This window comes from Canis lupus, chromosome 8 (assembly GCF_048164855.1).
Source record: "Canis lupus baileyi chromosome 8, mCanLup2.hap1, whole genome shotgun sequence".
NCBI classification, from domain to species: Eukaryota; Metazoa; Chordata; class Mammalia; order Carnivora; family Canidae; genus Canis; species Canis lupus.
In genome coordinates, this window is record NC_132845.1 from 62,584,151 (window position 1) to 62,602,730 (window position 18,580).

Sequence of the window (18,580 nt, forward strand, 5' to 3'; positions counted from 1 at the left end):
CCACCTGTTCTGTCAGTAGTTTTACTGGCACACAGCAATGCCCACCATTCACAAGTGGCCCAAAGCTGCTTTCCAGTGGCCATAATCACAGAGCTGAGCATGTGGCCGCACAGCCCACAGAGTGTATAGTGTGGCCCTTTGTGGGCTGGGCCAATCTGCTGACCCAAGTGAGAAGACACAGAAGCTCAGGGTGTGGGATGGGGCAGAGAAGGAGGTCATGGCAGAGAGAGGCAAGAGGGAGGGAAAAGACAAGGTAGGCCTGAAGGCAGAACACAAAACAAGGAAGGCAACACAAGGAAGCAGAAGTAGGGGGAGGGGGAGAGGCAGAAAGACATGCACACCCCACACCCATTAGACCTACCCTGAGTTCCATCACGGTAATGTTCTCTCCTTCTGTCCCCCCGGACTCTGCCTTTCTAGACAGGCAATCCATCAGGCGGGTTGGGGAGCTGGGGAGAGTTAATCCGCCTCCATAATCAGACCCTGAGGGCTGTGGGGGTGTTCTCCCTGCATGCACCTCGTGGCTCTCCACAGCTCCTTAAGGCACTTGAACAAAATAGGAGACTTTGGGGGCTCACCAGCAAGCACTCAGCACACAGCTGCTCTTCCAGGGCCTGCATGCATCCCCAGAGCAGTGCATGCCTCATCACAGTGACAGATGTCTTGTCCGGGAGGCACTAAGGAACCTTCACAACCAGGTTCTACGAAGTGATAGAACTTTTTCCTGTGCATCAATGTGTGGTGCTCAGCTAATAAACTTCTGACAGGCCCCTCGGAGCAATGTTTAAAGCTCTCGAGTTCCTAATACACAAAACATTACTGTTTAATAAGAACAGGAAAACCCACCCCGTGCCCTGGGGAGCAGCACCCCGTGGCCAGCATGTAGCCTCTGTGACCTGAGGGTGGAGTTCAAGCTGGGGTGCCTGCACCTGCTCCCTGGACCAATGAGCTGCCCCTGCCCAAGCCTGATGGGCCAGCTCCACTCACTGAGCCACAGGTCTCTCCCAGAGCTGCCTGCCTGCCCATTGAGTATCAGGAGGCAGGCAGGTAGAGCTGAGGCCACAACCCAGGGCCTTGGCAGGGAGGGGCTCGGGCCTTCTGTCTGGAATGCAACCCCACAGCTGAGAGAAAGGGTAAAATGGGCTTCAGAGACCCCAGCTTCACAGATGCCCTTATGTAAAAAGTCTGGATCCCTGGAGGCCCATCCCCTAGAAAGGGCAGGCTGCAGATGGGGGGTGGGTATGGCTGGGCCCCCCGGGCTGCCGCAGAGCCCAGTGCTCTGTGAGTCTGTATGAATACAGTGAACCCACTGCACCCTCAGATGCCTGCCTGCCCTACTGCGGGGCTCTTGGCTCTGCCAGGAGCATGCTGGGGCCAAATGCAAGTTAGGCCCATGTCTGGGGTTTGGTGCTCCACCTAAAAGGAGCTCTACCACTACCTCCTGGACATGCATGCGGCTCCCAGATCTAGGAGACCCCCAACTCACAGCCTGTGGCCCCCACGTGGGCCCAGCAGGGTGAAACCTTATCCTTCTCTCCCAGCTCCACTAGCTCCTGAGGAACCTGTACACCAAAAACCCTATTTGAAAGAAAAAAAACAGGGACGCCTGGGTGGCTCAATGGTTAAGCGACTGCCTTCAGCTCAGGGTGTGATCCTTGGGTCCTGGGATGGAGTCGCACATTGGGTTCCCTGCATAGTGTCTGCTTCTCCCTCTGCCTGTGTCTCTCTGCCTCTCTCTCTGTGTGTTTCTCATGAATAAATAGATCTTAAAAAAAAAAAAAAAAAAAGGAAAAAGGAAAAAAAAAAACAAAAACCAAGAAACTCGTTTGTTGACTCAGGGAAGAGTTGGGGGAGGACCATGTCTCCAGCCTGAGCCTGGTCCCCCACCCAGCGTGAACAGAGCACATGGGAATGCCTACAGAGGCTGGGGGGCATGCCCACCCTCAGGGTGGCGGGGGGGGGGGGGCAGGGAGGGGACATGACAGGACACTCACCTGTCAAGAGACTCAGGCCCATCACAGGAGGGGACAGTGGAGGGGCAGAGCTGTTCAGCTCCAGCTGCCACAGCGCCCACTCCCCCTACTGCTGGCATCACTGGGTGGGCTGGATCCTGGTGCTGCTGCTCTGGGCACAGCTACCCTCACATCCACTTCATCTGGGAGCTCGCCTCAACTCTTTCCTGAACCTGAGACCCACCCCCGACCCCCTCTGAATCCCTTCCTTTCATTGCTATAGACTCAGTTCCTAAAGCTGGGGCCACCTTCTCCCTGGCTCAGACCTTCTCGTGGATGGCAAGTAGCTCCAGGGGCGCCCACCAGCAGTGACCTCACGTCAGGGACACCAGGTGGCCCCAGTGCCACAGGAGAGGCTGCGTGGTACTGAGAAAGAGAGAAAGTCTTGACAGAAAGTCGGCCCTTCGCTTTAGGGGCTACATACTCTCCAACATGCCTACAGAGCCACCCTAGAGCCCACATGAGAATGGCCACTTGTGGGGCAGCTAATGACTTCATGGGGCCCACAAAGGGAGACTGGTTTCCACACTGTTGACGGGGCCACTGGCTATAATGCATGGGAACCAGGTGAGTATTTCATGCATCTCCACTTTTTATACCCTTCTACATCATACTGCCATCAAAATACCTATTACCCTCCATGGACCACAGAAAATGCTACTTGCTATGTTTGTGCCTCTTGGTGCACTTCTGTGACATCACTGAGTGATCAGAAGAAACCCCTTAGGATTATCCCCGTTCTGGCTGCTGAAGGACCAGACTAGACTATAAGACATGGGATAGCATGACCAATGTGGCCTCTGTGAGGATGAAGGATGTCCCTGAAGGTGGACCAGGCAGGGCTCCCCATATATTTCCTCACACCACACCTGCATCCTGATCCCGTGGCCAGCCCTGAGGGCAGAGGTGCCTAAGCTCCAGTAGCAGCTAGCACAGAACTGAGCTCGCCAGGCACCAGTCCTCTGGCAGAAGGAGCTCTGTGGATCTTGCACGTGGCAGGCATCGCCATGCCACCTCACCCAGGGCCCCTCATCCTCGCCGCATCCTGCATGGCCCCAACGACATGTGCTAGAGAGCTAGCATCAGCCTTCTGGGAAGGACACCCTTCCCCCAGCACAGGTTCCAAGAAAGGGCTGGAGGGAGGCCAGAGGGGGGTCTCAGTTACGAGAGGAGAAGGAACAGAGGCCAAGGAGACCCCCCCCCCACCATCCCCACCCAAGGCCTGTACACAGAGCAGGACCCATGGCTTCATCTGCTGCCACCTGGTGGGGGCCAGAGGTTCACAGCTCTTGATGGGGTGGACCCAGGCCTCTGAGCAGGAAGGGACAGGGTCCAGATCTGACCTCCACAGTGCACTGACCTACATGCTGCCTCCACTTGTTGCAGGTTGGGGGGAATGGGCTGCTGATCACTAACACCTGAGGTCAGTAAGCTTCTCTTCACCTGCTCCCTGATGTTCCAGAAAGGCTAGGGGACAGTGACCAGTAGGCCTGACCTAGGAATGCCTGGATATCAGTCTCCCTATGCTTGGTCCTTCCTGCAGATAGCAGCATGGGCTCAGGTGGGTTCTTGTAAAGCTAAGAGAGCCTGTTGTGTAGGACAGGGTGTGAAGGGCATGTGGGGATGAACTGGACTGCCAGGATGGCTTTCCTGGAAGACCAGGGCCTCTGCTCCAGCAGGCAGGATGGCAAGCAGGGCCAGCACCCAGGGCTCTAAAGCTGTGTCTCAGGATTAGCGCCCAGCCTAAGATGGGATTCCAGGGAGCAGGAGCTCTGGGCTGGACCGGGTGTGTGGGGGGGGTGTCTCCATCCCAATCTGGGTCAGTCTGACCTGGGAGGAGGGCAGACAAGCAGCAAGAGACTGACCTGTTCCTGGAAGGGCCGATCTGTGCCCCCATGCAGGAGGAAAGAGGATAGTGACCAGGACAAAAAGGAAAAGACAGTTGTGTTGGTGAAGCTAGCTGAGCCTGGCTATCTTCCACCTGTGAGCACTCGCCCAGGACTCCAGAGGGGTGAACACGAAGGCTGGGGTGATTCCCCACTACATTGCTGACCACAGAAAGGGAAACAAGGGAGTTGGGAACTTTCTCTCCTGAGCAAGCAGGCAGGACTCCGGGAGGTGAAGACAGGAAGAGAATGGGAGCCACTGGCAAAGAGGTGAAACAAAGCCAGTGCCCATCTGTCTGCTGGAAGCCTCTGCATTTCGTGTTGCCTAAAACCCTTCACGAGGAGGGTTGAGCCTGTGCTGGGAGCCTCAGGGCTAAGGGCCAAATGTGCAGGACCAGGAGGCAAGACAGGGTAGCCATGCTAGTCAACAACAGCCCCTCATTACCCTGACATAAAAAAACCCCACACCGATGGCACTGGAGGTGCTAAACTATCAGCCTTGCAATTAACTGATTAGGGCACACAGGGCGTGCACAGACAGGAGGGATCTCCCAATGTAAAAAATGCTGGGGATGACTGAAGGTGTCAGGGAGTCCTCCCTGCAAAACTCTCTTCATTAATGTTTCATGTGGAGTCAAATGTGTTGTAATAAAATGGCTATTAATGCACTTATATTTATGATGACTCACTAGTACAGCTGGGGCTGACATTCCCCATGCAGCTGAATGTCTGCATTTTAACAACAGTACCACCAGCAGCCCCTCTGTGGGCCCTCCTCTCCCGGGGCAATGGGTCAGAGCTCAGAGCCAACACACAGAAGACAGGTGGATGGATGGCCCTCGCCCGCCTGCACACTCACCTCTATCTCTGAGCTGTGGGCGTGTACTTTCTGCACCATGTCCTCGGCCTCACGCATGCGACGAGTCAGCTGGGGTGAGTACTCGGCCGAGGTCAGCTCACTGTCATAGGAACCCAGGATGGCACGCATTCCGTCCCGTTCCTGTGGGCACAGAGGGCAGGTCATCAGGACAGAGTGGCCTCACATGGCCCCTCAAAGAGCTCAGTATCATTTGGACTCACAATGGCTTGACAGAGCCCAGCTAGGCCACAACAGGGCCCCCATAGCAGCTCTGAACCAGTAGCCTGAGCACAACCAGGATCCAGCATGGTCCTACGACTGCCTGGGTGGCCTTGAGCCACAGGGTTTGTGGAGACCTACAGTGGCCAGAGATCCCTCCCTGTGCCTGCTGACTCCCCCAGCTATGCAGGAGCTCTCTGCCCCATGCCAGGCAATGGGTTTGAATATCCTACCTCCTATGACTTCTGACCTGGCCTCTGAGCCAGGAACATTCTGGGTGATGTTCCACGCAGCAGGAGAGAGGAGAGATCCATCCTCCTCTCAGAGGCGTCCAGATCAGAGTGAGAAGCCAAGCAAGACCCGTCCAGACTCTGAACCACCCCAAACCCCCTACTAAACAGTTCTGGCCTGGGCGAGCTCCCTGTCTGTCTCCCCACAGAGCTCATGGGATGCCTGGGCCCACACCCCCAGAGCACAGAGACACTTGCCCTGCTCAGCACCCTTTCTCCATTTCTTGGGCAATGTGGGTGCTGTGCAAAGATGCACCCAGGTTTTGTGGAAGACGTCAGGACTAAACCACAGAGAAGCTACTGCTCAGTAGTGCTCTGCTAGAAATGCCTATTAAGGCTGAGCATGAGCCAGAGTCAGGGGCCCTGGGAGAGGTGGACAGCTTCTCCTGCCCAGAACTGGAAGATCCCATCCTCAGAGTTTGTGGAGGGAGACAACCCTCTGGAGGCCAGCCAGGAAAGGCTGCAGAGACCCGAGGTGTCCCTGGGTCCAGCAGACTCTGGAGGGGCTGTACAAAGGGTAGCCATGCCAGGAAAGGAGCTGCTGTCTCTCCAGTGGGTCGCTCACCACCCTTCCTCACTCCCTGACTGTGGGCCTGGATTCTTCCCCAGCCTAAACAGATCCCCAGCCTGAGCTGGGAGCTGGCACCTACCCTCCTGCCATCGCCTGGGAAGCCTACACAGAGACAATCAAGTAATCGTGCAGGAAGCCCAGGCACTCTAAGCACATTCTTCATACCCTCATGCTTGAAAACATCTTGGGGTGTTTGTGGGATGTCAGCTCAGTCTGAGATCTGCTGAGATCTGGTGGGGCCTGAGAGTCTTTTTCACAAACGTGAGTCCAGAGAGATTGGTGCTGGTGTGTTGGACACAGAGCTCCACGCCTCTGCTTAGGGCAGCACAGGCCCAAAAGAAAGGGCAGGTTTTACAAGGGCCAGGTTGATCTCAACTCTGCCCCAGGCTAGCTGGGCATCCGAGGCCAGAGCATTCATCCCCATCCTCAATTCCCAGATTAGTGGGGTAATCTGCTAGTCTCAAAGGATGGATGTGAAGATCAATGCCGTCATGGATGCTGCATACACGCACTGCCCAATAAGCAAGGCCCAACGATCTTACCCATGTCAGCAAACAGATCTCCACAGGTTCACAGGTGCATCCTGCACCAGCCCTGACACGGCCTCACTACCTCTCGGCCCCTGACTCTCCAGAGCAGGGCGTCCAGACACGCCATAGGGACGGCCCATAGCGCACAGGCTCAAAGGCACATTTATGGACCCGAAATGGCCTCCAGCTTAGTGTTCTCTCGGTGGGAGAGGCCCTCCTTCTCAGGTGAGACAGGAGGAAGGTGCAGGGCTCATGGGCCTCAGACCCGGTCATCACTCTGGTGTGGACTCCACAATTAGAGGCTGACAAGAAATTCAATAAGTGAGAAATTAAAGTTACAAATCCACCTGAAACTGGTCACACATCCGTGGGAAATCTGTTTCCACAGGAAGGTTTATCGAGTGTCCTTATTTTATTGGAATCCTCTATCTTCATATTGACTTTTACGGTTCGAGCTGGTTACCAGAGTTGTGGCTACCAGAGTGCCGGCGCCCCGGAGGGCTGGGGGCATCTTCCTTGCATAAACAAGCTGCAATTGTCCCCTTCAACTGACCCATAAATCCCCACAACGCTGCCTTTCAGTGCAAGGCCCCTCCATCACATCTCCCAGCGCGCCGAGGCAGGTGAAGAGAAGTACACAAACTAGCAAGTTTGTTGTTCTACCTGTTAAAGAAATTGTTTTGTCATTACCAGTAAAAGACCAAGAAATGTGCCGGTTTGATTTGATAATGAGTTTTTAATGACCAATTCTGCTTGTGGTAAAGTTTGCTTCATTTCCACTTGAGCAAATGTCGGCAATTAATCCCTGAACAAACAGGCACTTGGTCTGTGCAGAAGCCTCTGAGTCGCACCCAAAGCACAAACAAGAGGCTGCTTCCCACCAAGCGCCTCTCCTTGGGCCTGGAGCAGTCCTGTGTGAAAGCCAGCACAACTGCTCATCACAGAACTCGGGGCAGCTCCACACGGATGCAGGCAGGATCACCCACACAGAGGTGAAGCAGGCACTGCAGGCATAGTGGCAGTGGAGGCCCCGACCCCTGAGGTGTCGCCACCCAGGGGAGCCACCAATCCCACCAATCGACAGCAGTGCCTGAGACTCTGCTCTGTTCTCATCAGCCCCAGTCGTCTGAGAATGAGCACGGTGGCCCCAGCCACCTCACATCTGGGGGTCACACTCACTGGCCCGCCTGCCCCCAGGCCTCAAAGAGCCGGACTGCTGGGAGACTGTGCCCCTCCACCCTGTAGATGGAGCCTCTCAGTGAGGACTGACAGGCCAGTGCCTGACTCCAGGACAGACAGCTCATGACCCTGCCCACCTCTTTGAACAGTGCTGAGCTGTCCAGGTAGGTATGTACCAGGGATAGGAGGGGTCCTCTGGAATACGCCCCCCAGAGGGCCCAGAACCTGAGGAGGGCAGAGATGAGGGGTTCTGGACAAATCAATGCTTCTTTCTGTGGGAACGATGGGATGGAGCACCTGAGCAATGCTCAGTGGTGGTGGGGAGCCAATCCTGACACTGGGAAAGAATGACCATCAAGTCCAGGCCACGGTCTTCTGGGAAGGAAGTGGAAGCACAGAGGTGCTGAACTGCTCATCAAAGCTGCACAGAGAGGATGGGCACTGGCCCAATTTAGGGAGCTGGCAGGTGCTGGGAGCCCCGGCAAGAGCACCCTGGCAGGACGGAGTCAGAGGGAGACAAAGGGTGGAACACAAAGTCTGAGCAAGGACCCTCCCCATCTAATCCATCAGCAGATGCTGTCAGGTCATCCACAGGAAGCATGTCCTTGCCCTACCTCCCCACATGGTGCATGACCTGGGACCCACGGGGATCAATGCAAGAAGCCCTGCCCTCGACGATGGCAAAGGCCACCTGCCTCCCACCTGTCCCCCACCTGTCCCTCAAGATTTCTCAGCCATACTGACCCCTGGGTCACACAGGACATGTCCAGTCCAGGCTGTCGGCTACACGGCTACCCAGCACAGCTCTCACCACACTCTGCTCACTGCTGGCATCTCTCTTTCCTTCTGCTCGAGCCCCAGGAGGGAGGAGCCTTACGCCCTGCCTGTCCCTCATGCCAGCACTGCTCCAGGTTTGCAGGGTTCCATGATGGCAGGAATGTTTTCATATGTCAGCCTATGAGCTCCCAAAAGACTGTGGCTTACAGCAGGGAAGGGAGACTTCTGCACACGTGGTCTGAGGTCAGCCTGTCTGCAGGCAAAGGAAAAGGCTCCCATGAGTCTGGGCCAATGAACAGAGCCATGGGCAGGAGAACAAAGGCCTAGAACCACGGGGAAGGTGAGAGAACCCAAGACAAGCGACAGATTCAGCCAGAGACATGGAAAGGGGAGGGCTTCTGAGAGCATGTGTATGTGCGTGCATGTGTATGAGCTGCATACACACATGCAATAAATCTTCACCAGATCAAGCCCTTAATACGCCCTTGTACTCGAAGGTGACAGGCTGAGAGCAGGAACATCTCTAGAGGCTTCTGATCCTAACAGGCCCTAATGCCCCCAGCAGAAGGCTCCCTGCTGCTGGGAGGGGTCTCTCAGGGAGCTTCGGGCAACATAGCCAGGGGCCTCCAGCTACTGGACAATGACAAGCACTGGGGAGGTTCACCTCTGGGGTCACACAAACCTGGGATCAAATCCTAACTTCACCACTAGCCAGCTGTGAAACCCTGGGCAAGTGACTTAATCTCTCTCAACTCACCCTTTTTGTGCAAAAACAGAGGCATGACAACCCACAGGGGGTCTAAAAGATGAGCCAAGATCATTAAGGAACATAACGCAGAAGGGCTGGGGTAACGATCACATCTAGTCACGAGGGACATGGAAGGAGGGGGCCAGGGCCAGCCCACAGCACCAACGAGCTCTGCCTGTCCTGGGCTCGCTGGCCCAATGGAAGGGGGCAGTGCCCTGGGCTGTTCTGTTTCTCTTCTTTCTGACACCAGACTGTCTCCATTACAACTCACCAGTGCAGAGCTGGAAAAGATGCTCACAGAGGTGTGGCCTGGCTTATCCACTCCTCAACCCTGTGCTGGGCAGGCCCAGAGCTGAGGAAGGTGGCTCAGAGAGCCTGGAGGGGTAGGGTTCCCAGCCAGCAGCCCACAGTCCCCATGTTCCCACCATGAGAGAAGGGGCCAGGCCAAGGGACCCAGGATGAAATGGCCCATGTGGGCGAGGTTCCCTCTCCATTGGGTGTGGATCCCAGCACCCCCTCTTAGCGGCTGGAAGATGAACCCAGGTGAGCACTGAGCCCCTCATGGTGGACCAGGGAGCAGTTCTGAGCTCATGAGCAAGTCCTCCTCCTACCTGCCAAGAGCTGCCCAGGCACCAGGGGTCTGGGGGTCTCCCACAGGAAGGGGGCCAACCCGAGGGGCTGTGGGCACAGAGGTCTCTGTGGTGACATCAGCCCCACCTAAAAACAGCAGGAGTTGGGGAGATGACCACCTCTAAGGGTACAGAGACCAAAGAAAAGGAACAGCCTGACCACCTGACATGCTCTGGAAAGCCAAGAGCATTTGACAAAAATGAAATTTACTCTCTTGTGCTTATATTTATTGGTGTGGAAGCAATTTTAGAATGGTGCAGGAAAGCAGGAGAGAGAGAAGCCTCGGCCCCTGTGCGGGCAGCCTGGAACAGAACAACCAGTGCTGGGCCAGCCTGGACACAGGCTCTGCCCCAGCACCCAGTGGGCTGCATCTCAGCTGCCACCCACGCCCCATGGCCCAAAGTGGCCCCCACCAGAAGCACTCTTCTCCACAGGGCCAGGCTGACAGGTCTGGCTGTGAAAAGGATGTCTACCCTCCTCTCTGCCCTCCAGGCTCCTCCCTTACCCTCCTCTGCCCCCCAGGCTCCTCCCATAGCCTCCCCTGTGAGTTTACCAATTCGGCCACCATCTCAAGGACAGCTCTGCCAGGTTCCACTTCCCCTCATTCATCCTGGGCCAGTCCCGGGGACTCAAGACTCAGGCCCCCAGGCACACCGCCCCCCTGCAGCCCATCATGCCCAGGAACACTAGCATCCAGCCCCCAAGAGCTGGGTCAGGCTGTGGCCTTCTGTAATCTCCCTGATGGGTATTCTGAGCATCAGATATCAGGAAAAAGAGGCTGCAGAAAGGAGGGAGGACACGGGTAAAGGTGCATGCTAAGTCCAAAAACCTGGTGAGCCCCAAGCAACAGGCACAGTTCGTAGCACCTGGACTGGCACGCAAGGGCTCTCTATTCTGTTTCCTCCCCTCCAGCCTTTCTGCTCTGATGCTGGGAGGCACACCCTACCGACCAACCGACCAACCGTAAGCCCCCACATCACAGACAAAGCACTCAACAGGAGACCTGAACAGAGTGCAAACCCTGGGGGACCAGTATTCCCTGGGGCACCTCTCTTTGGGCCTTCTCTGTTGTGTGCTGGGGGTTGTCAGCAAACCAGCCAGCAGCTGCAGGCATGACAAAGCCTGGCTCACAGGGTTCCAGACTCTGCCTCCTCAGGTGCTGCCAAGCCCCGGCAGGGACAGAGGCCAAAGGTGACATGCCACTTTCCCACCTGACAAGACCACCCTGACTAGTGCCTGGATGAGCCATGCACTCCCCAGTTCCCAAAGAACAGGGGCGCCCTACTCTGTGGGCTCTGCCACACAAAAGTGCATGGCACATGATCCAAACACATGCCGTCCCTCACATGTGCGCTCTTATATCAACAGACTCTAAACCTCCTGGGCTCCTCCTGAGTCCACAGAGAGTGGCCAGCCCTGGAGCCAGAGCCAGAGCCTCCCTGGGGTGGAATGGAATCAGCCCTTCATGCAGGGGAGAAGGAAAAACATGGTCCCTGAACAGAGTGGAAGATCAGAGCAGAGAACCAGGACTAAAAAGATCGGTATCCACAGCAGACAATCTTTAGAACGAAACAGACCATACACGCTCACACATCAGCAATGACTTCAGGCTGACGATGACACAACAGCCCAAACCGCAGGTGCATGGGGCGGGAGCATGGGGCATGGGGCAGGAGCATGGGGAGGGAGCAAGCAGAGACCCTGGCTGCAAAAGAAGAACCTCACTCCAGGCATCAAGTAAGTTCCAAAGAGAAAGTTCTAAGGATCATAAGGTCATAGTAAATAAATAAATAAATAAAAATCCCCAGAATACAAATAAAAACAGACCTGCAAACACAATAATTAGGAGAATTAAACCAACAGTACTCAGGTAATATAATAAAAAGCAAAAGAGGTATGCATGGTATGTTTAAAACAATAAAGAAAAGGACTTAAATTATCAGTGAGAAACAATACATCAAAGAAACCAGCAAATTTTAAACAAAAAACAAGACTAAATGAAGCTTAACAAGGTAAAAGAACAATCTAAAAATTTAAATCAGTAAAAATGGCCTTCAGGTGTGGCTGAAGGCAAACTCCATACTCCATGCTTGGGAAGAGAAATGTTAAGAAGAAACTGGAAAGGAGAACAAAGGACAAAGAGAAAACAGGAGCCAGCAGGACAGCTGAGGGCAGAACAGGGACAATGAGGGTTTCTATCAGAATGAGAGAGAAAGAACAGAAAGCACAGGAAGGCAACGATCAAGGACACAGTAGCTAAGAAACTTCCAGAAGTGATTAAAATCACCCACCCTCAGGTGCCAAACGCCACAGACCTCCCAGAGCATGTGGAGGGTGGGTGGGAGGCCCCCCCCCCCACAGGCTGGCAGAGGAAGGGCGGCAACAGTGAGTGGGGGGTGGGGGTGGGGGTGGGAGGTGGAGAAGCGCTCACCAGTAATGACTCCCTGAGAGGAGGGCACACAGGACATATTCCAGGACAAAGGTAGGGGATCCCAGAAGCAAGACTGAGAAACAAGAAAGGAAAACCAGCTATGAACTCACACCGTGTCCTAACCTAGGCAACATGACTGTGAGAAATCACAAGACACCTAACTCACGGGGCGGGACAAGGTGGACAAATGCAGCTCCTGGCCCACCAACAAGGAATACATGGTGACAGACACTAGATACTTAAATAGCTATGAGACACTAAAGGCTGTGGAGTGGGTGAGGAAGGAGATGCACGCGCACACCACACACCCACACACACCTGTGCACACATACCCTCTGGAAGCTCAACCAAACCCCTGGCTACTGCCAGGTGGGTGAGCAGGACAGGTAGAGTGTGCTTCTCACTGTGCACCTGTTCATAACTTCTCAACTTTGGGATGGGGAGGTACCACCCACCAAAGTATTCGTCTACTAAAAAAAATACAATTTAAAAATAATAGAAATTCAGAAAAAAAGAAGTAATATAAAATATAATAAAGGCTTTTAAGGAAGGCCTGGGGCCTTAAATTGTTCCAGAAGGGATAAAGATATCATTAAGCACCTACTACATTAAATATGCACAGGAACCTCTAAAAGAGGAGAAATAGAAAAAAATATAAAAGAGAGGAAAATGATGCAAGAAAAAAGAAAATGGCAGGAAGTCTGTAATTTTTGTGGCTATATTAGAAACCCTGAAAAATAAAAAGTAATGAGCCACCCAATCAATGCAAAAATAAGAAAAATAAAGCAACCCAAGCACAGTGTGTAAGGATGAAAACAACAGAGGAGTGAAAGAGCCAGAGGAAATAAAGATAGAGCAATGTGGTAAGAGAAATGTTCTAAACTGAAATGCAGAGAAATTAGGAGAAAAGCAGAGTATCTCAGAATGAAGGGCAGCTATGAAAGGGATTGGAGCTGTACCATGACCCCAGGGGCAGAGCAAACTTTGCTATCAGGGGAGATTTTTCCAAACCCCAGGTCCAGGGAGCTCAGAGAACCTCATGCAAGATCAATACCAAAGAATCTATACCCTGGCATCTCCTGTTCAAATATCTGGAAACCAAACAGAGAAATCCCACAGAAGCATGGGAGAGGCAAGAGGAAACAAAATGTCTAAGTACTGAGAGGACAACTGCCAGCCTGGAACTCTGTGTTCAGTGAAACCACCCTTCACAAGTGAAGGGGAAATAGAGACATCCTCAGACAAAAACAGCACGTGGGATCTCTGGGAGGAGACCTGCCCACCAGATATATTACAAGACCTTCTCCAGAGAGAAGCAATTGGTAGCAGTCAGAAGTTGGATCTACATAAAGAAAGCATGAGCTTCAGAGAAGGGCCCAGCGCAATCTCTCTTCCTCAGTGTGCACTAATGGAACTGATAATGCTCGCAGGAACGGGGCAGCCATGCCTCAGGAAGGAAGTGCAACAACTGGTAGTGCTGACCTGTGAAAGTGGACTCAGACTAGTGCACAACTGCAAACTCTAGGGTGATCGTGATGATGCATTACTTAAGAAGTATTAATTCATGAGTTAACAGAAAAAAGAAAGAAGTGGAGTCCTATAAAATGCTCAGTTAAAACCAAATAAAGCAGATCAATAGGGAAGAGTAAAAAAGAGCCAAAGTACAAGTGCCCACACAAAAAAATGCTAACAAACATTCACAGCTGCCAAACAGACTAGATCGGTATCATTGTGAATGATCTAAACATGCCAAGTGAAAGATACTGTCAACATGGATTTAAAAAAAATCCAATTATATGTCTTTTTATAGACAATACCAAAACACTTTACAAACACCACACTGCTTTACAAATACCAACACACACAGACTACAAGTTAAGAGGTAGAGAAAGATACATTGTGCTATCCTCAATCAAAAGACAGCGAGGCCAATGGGGGTAGCTTTATTAATCTTAGGCAAAGCAGACCTCAGGAAAAGAAACACCTATCAGAGATTAGAGAGGTATGACATGATGATAAAGGGGTCAATATTCCCAAAAAGACATACCAATCCTAAACACGTATACACTTCACAAGCGAGGGTCAAAATACAGGAGGCAGAAGTGATAAAGCTGCAAGAAGAAACAGACCTATCTCCTAGTATAGCTGGAGACTTCCACACCCTCTATCAGTAATTGACAGATCCAGCAGGCAGAAAATCAGTAAGGATATAGTTGCACCAAATAGCACCATCAATCAACTGGATCTAATTGACATTGATAAAATACTTCATCCGCCAACAGCAGGACACACATTCTTCTCCAGCTCTCATGGAACATTCACCAAGTCAGACCACATTCTGAGTCATAAAACACACCTGAACATACTTAAAAGGACACCTATCATATCGAGTAAGCTTTCAGAGCACTCTGGAATTAAAATGGAAGTCAATAACAGAAAGATAGCTGGAAAATCTCAAACTATTTAGAGATTAAACAACACTTCTAAATAACACGGGGGTCACAGAAGTCTTAAGAGAAATAAAAGAGTATTTTTAACTAAATGAAATGAAACATAACTTAACACAATGTGCAGCAAGACCTGGAAGGAACATGTAGCAATGAATGAATATTTTAGGAAAGAAATCTAAAATCAATCATCTAAGCTCCCATCTTAGAAAACTAAAGAAAGAAGAGCAATGTAAGCCTAAAGCAAACAAAAGAAAAAAAGTAATAAAAATTAGAACAGAAGCCAATGAAATTGGAAACAGGAAATCACCTGAGAAAAAAACAACAAAACCGAAAGCTGGTTCAAAAAAGGATCAAGGACATTGATGAACATCTAGCAAGCTGACCAAGACTAAACAATGAAGACACAAATCGCTAATATCATATGTGAGAGAAGGGTCATCACTACCAATCCCTGGGACAAGGAAAAATTGTGAAATATTATGAACAGATCCATACCCAGAAATATGATAACTTATATGAAATGGACCAATTCCTCAAAAGGCACAAACTATCACAATTTGCAAGAAGAGAAAGAGAAAATCTGTTGCCTTATATCTATTGCAGGAAGTTGAATTAAACGTAACCTTCCTAAAAATAAGGTACCAGACTCAGATGCTTTCATCACTGGGGAATTACACCAAATATTTAAGCAAAAACTCATACCAATTCCCTGAAATCTCTTGCAGAAAACAGAAGCAGTTATATATACATGTTTGCACATGATACTGTAATGGTACACACATAACATGTATTTGTCAAAACCCACAGACCCACACAGGAGAAGACCTTAAAGCGTGGACATTAATTAGTGATAATGTGCCTATACCAGTGTACTTATCATGGCAGACATGCTCATTGACAATGTAGGATGTTAGTGTTAGGTGAAACTGTGGGCTGAGGAGAAATAAAACAGGGGCTCTGCTCTGTACCATCTTCTCCATTTTTCTGTAAACCTGAAACTGTTCCAAAAGCAAAATATAATCATTAAAATATAATTCTAGAAATAGTAGAATATTTCTATCCCTTCTCAAAACAAAAAACAAAAAAACACGCTAAGAGCTAGAGAGGAGACAGTAGACAAGGGACTGGCCCCAGGAAGGAGGCGGCTTGCTCCTGAGCTCACTCAGTGCAAGTCAAAAGACAGCACGAGTACAGCCTCAATGGACACAGGAGCAAGGCAACCGAGGATTCCATACTCAGCAAAAATATTCTTCAAAAGTAAAAGTGTAAGGAATACATTTTCACACTGGGAAAAACTGGATTAATTCCTTAGCATCAGATCCACACCAAAGGGCATTCTTCAAGCAGAGGAAAAATGATCCCAGGTGGATGCTTAAAGATGCAGGTAGTAATGAAGAAGAATAAAAAGGGTGACAATTAAGTATAAATATAAATGAACATACAAAAACAACAGTAACAAACTGAACAGCCACATACAAAACAACAGCACATGACCACTTTTTTTTTTTTTTGACCACTTTCTTATAGCATAAACAAAACTACACTCAAAATGGATGAAAGATCTAAATGCAAGACCTGAAACCACTAAAATCCTGGAAGAGAACACAGGTAGTAACTTCTTTGACATCAGCCATAGCAACTTCTTACTAGAAAAGTCTCCTCAGGGAAGGGAAACAAAAGCAAAAATAAACTACTGGGACTGCATAAAAATAAAAAGCTTCGGCACAGCCAAGGAAACAGTCAATAAACTAAAAGGCAACTTATGGAACGGGAGAAGAAATTTTCAAATCTCAAATCAGCTAAAGAGTTAATATCCAAAATATAAAGAACTTAATCAAACTCAACATCCAAAAAACAAATAATCCCGTTGAAAAGGGGGCAGAAGACACAAACAGACATTTTTCCAAAGACAACCAGATGGCCAATATACAAATGGAAAGATGCTTCAACATCACTCATCATCAGGGAAATGCAAATCAAAACCATGATGAGATACCACCTCACACCTGTCAGATGGCTAAAATGAACAACTCAGGAAACAAAAGGTGTTGGTGAGGATGTGAAGAAAGGGGAAACCTCTTATACTATTGGTGGGAATGCAAACTGGTGCAGGCACTCTGGAAACAGTATGGAGGGTCCTCAAACAGTTAAAAATAGAACTACCCTATGATCTAGAAATTGCACTAGATATTTACCAAAAAAAACCCCAAAAACACTAATTAGAAAAGATACAGGCACCTCTATGTTTATTGCAGCATTATGTACAATAGCCAAACTACGGAAGCAGCCCAAGTGTCCAGTTATTGATAAATGGATAAAGAAGATGTGGTACACACAAACACACACACACACACACACACACAATGGAATATTACTCAGCCATGGGAAGAATGAAATCTTGCCAGTGCAATGACATGCATGGAGCTAGAGAGTATAATGCTAGGTGAAATAAGTCAGAGAAAGACAAATATATGATTTCACTCACATGTGGAATCTAAAAAATGAAGAAGCAAAGGAAAAAAAGCAGACTCTTAACTACAGAGAACAAGCACAGTGATGGTCACCAGAGGCAGGGGAGTGGGGGCTGGGGAAATAGGTGATGGGGGTTAAGGAGTGCACTTGTGATGAGCACCAGGGGTTGTCTGGAAGTAATAAATCACTCTGAAACTAATATAACACTACTATAACTACACTGGAATTAAAATTCTTTTAAAAAGTAACAATGATACCTTTTCAGCTACAAAAGTGTGTGTGTATAAAGTACTCAACAATAACAGTCTATAAATGGAGCAAAAGGTCAACACAGACTGTGTTTTAAAGTCCCTTGAGGGACACCGGGGTGGCTCAGTGGTTGAGTGTCAGACGCCTTTGGCTCAGGTCAGGTCATGATCCTAGCATCCTGGGATGGAGTCTTGCATAGGGTTCCCCACAGTGAGCCTGCTTTTCCCTCTGCTTGTGTCTCTGCCTCTTTCTTTGTGTCTCTCATGAATAAATAAATAAAACCTTTTAAAAATTTAAAAATTAAAAATTAAAAAATAATAAAGTCCCTTGAATCATCTAAAGAGAGAAATATTTATTTTTATGAGACTTTGATAAAGAGTCTATGCTATAATCACCCTAAGATACTAAAAAAAAAAAATGCACTAATGCATACATAACTACAAGATAATGAGGGGGAAATGGTTTAGTCTACAACAAAGTACTAAAGACAAGTAAAAAAGAACACAAGCAAAAGGCAAGCAGTGCAATGATTAATCGAAAAGCAAATTTATCGGTGCACCTGAGTGGCTTGGTCAGTTGACTGACTCTTGATTTTGGCTCAGGTCATGATCTCAGGGTTGGGAGATCGATCCCTGTGTCAGGCTCTGCATTCAGCAGGGCACTTACTTGGGATTCTCTCTCTTTCCCTGTGCCCCTCCCTACTTCCCACTCCCCCACATGCCCTTTCTCTCTAAAATAAATAAATCTTTTAAAAAATTTATCATTAATTACAACTAAATTCAATATTTCAACTAAAAAAGACTTTCGGATGGAATAAAAATACAAAATCTCTCTCTAACCTGTGTAGGAGGGCCATCACAATAAAATAATGAAGAAGATTTCAAAATAAAACTTGAGAAACTAAAAGGCACAAAGGCTATATAAAAAGGAAGCTGATATATCTGTATTAAGATCACACAAAGGAGATTCAAGGATCAAAAGAAACTATGAAACCTATTTCATAATAATAAAGGGCTAAATGGACCAGAAAGATAATTATTTTCAGTCTATATGGGCCTAATAAAGATATGCTACCATAACTGACAAAATTAAAAGGAGAAATAGGCAAACTAACAGCAAAGCTGGGAAATTCCAACACTGGTCTCTCACGATTGGAGAAAATGGGAGAAACATCACTGAGGACATGGAAAACCTGAACAGTATGATTAACAACTGATATATAGATATTTATAAGATACCACATCCAACAATACAGAACATAGGTGATTTTGAAGTGT

General features: G+C 49.5%; 1 protein-coding gene across 10 annotated transcripts in view; it reads right to left on the bottom strand.

Moving 5' to 3' along the window:
- MAD1L1 (mitotic arrest deficient 1 like 1) overlaps positions 1-18,580 on the bottom strand; it is a 353,832-nt gene that overhangs the window by 160,913 nt on the left and 174,339 nt on the right. For all 10 annotated transcript variants that reach the window (XM_072836729.1, XM_072836726.1, XM_072836727.1 and 7 more), the window contains one exon: positions 4,758-4,898. In XM_072836729.1, coding sequence (XP_072692830.1) covers positions 4,758-4,898 — 141 coding nt within the window. The remainder of the gene's footprint in view (positions 1-4,757; positions 4,899-18,580) is intronic.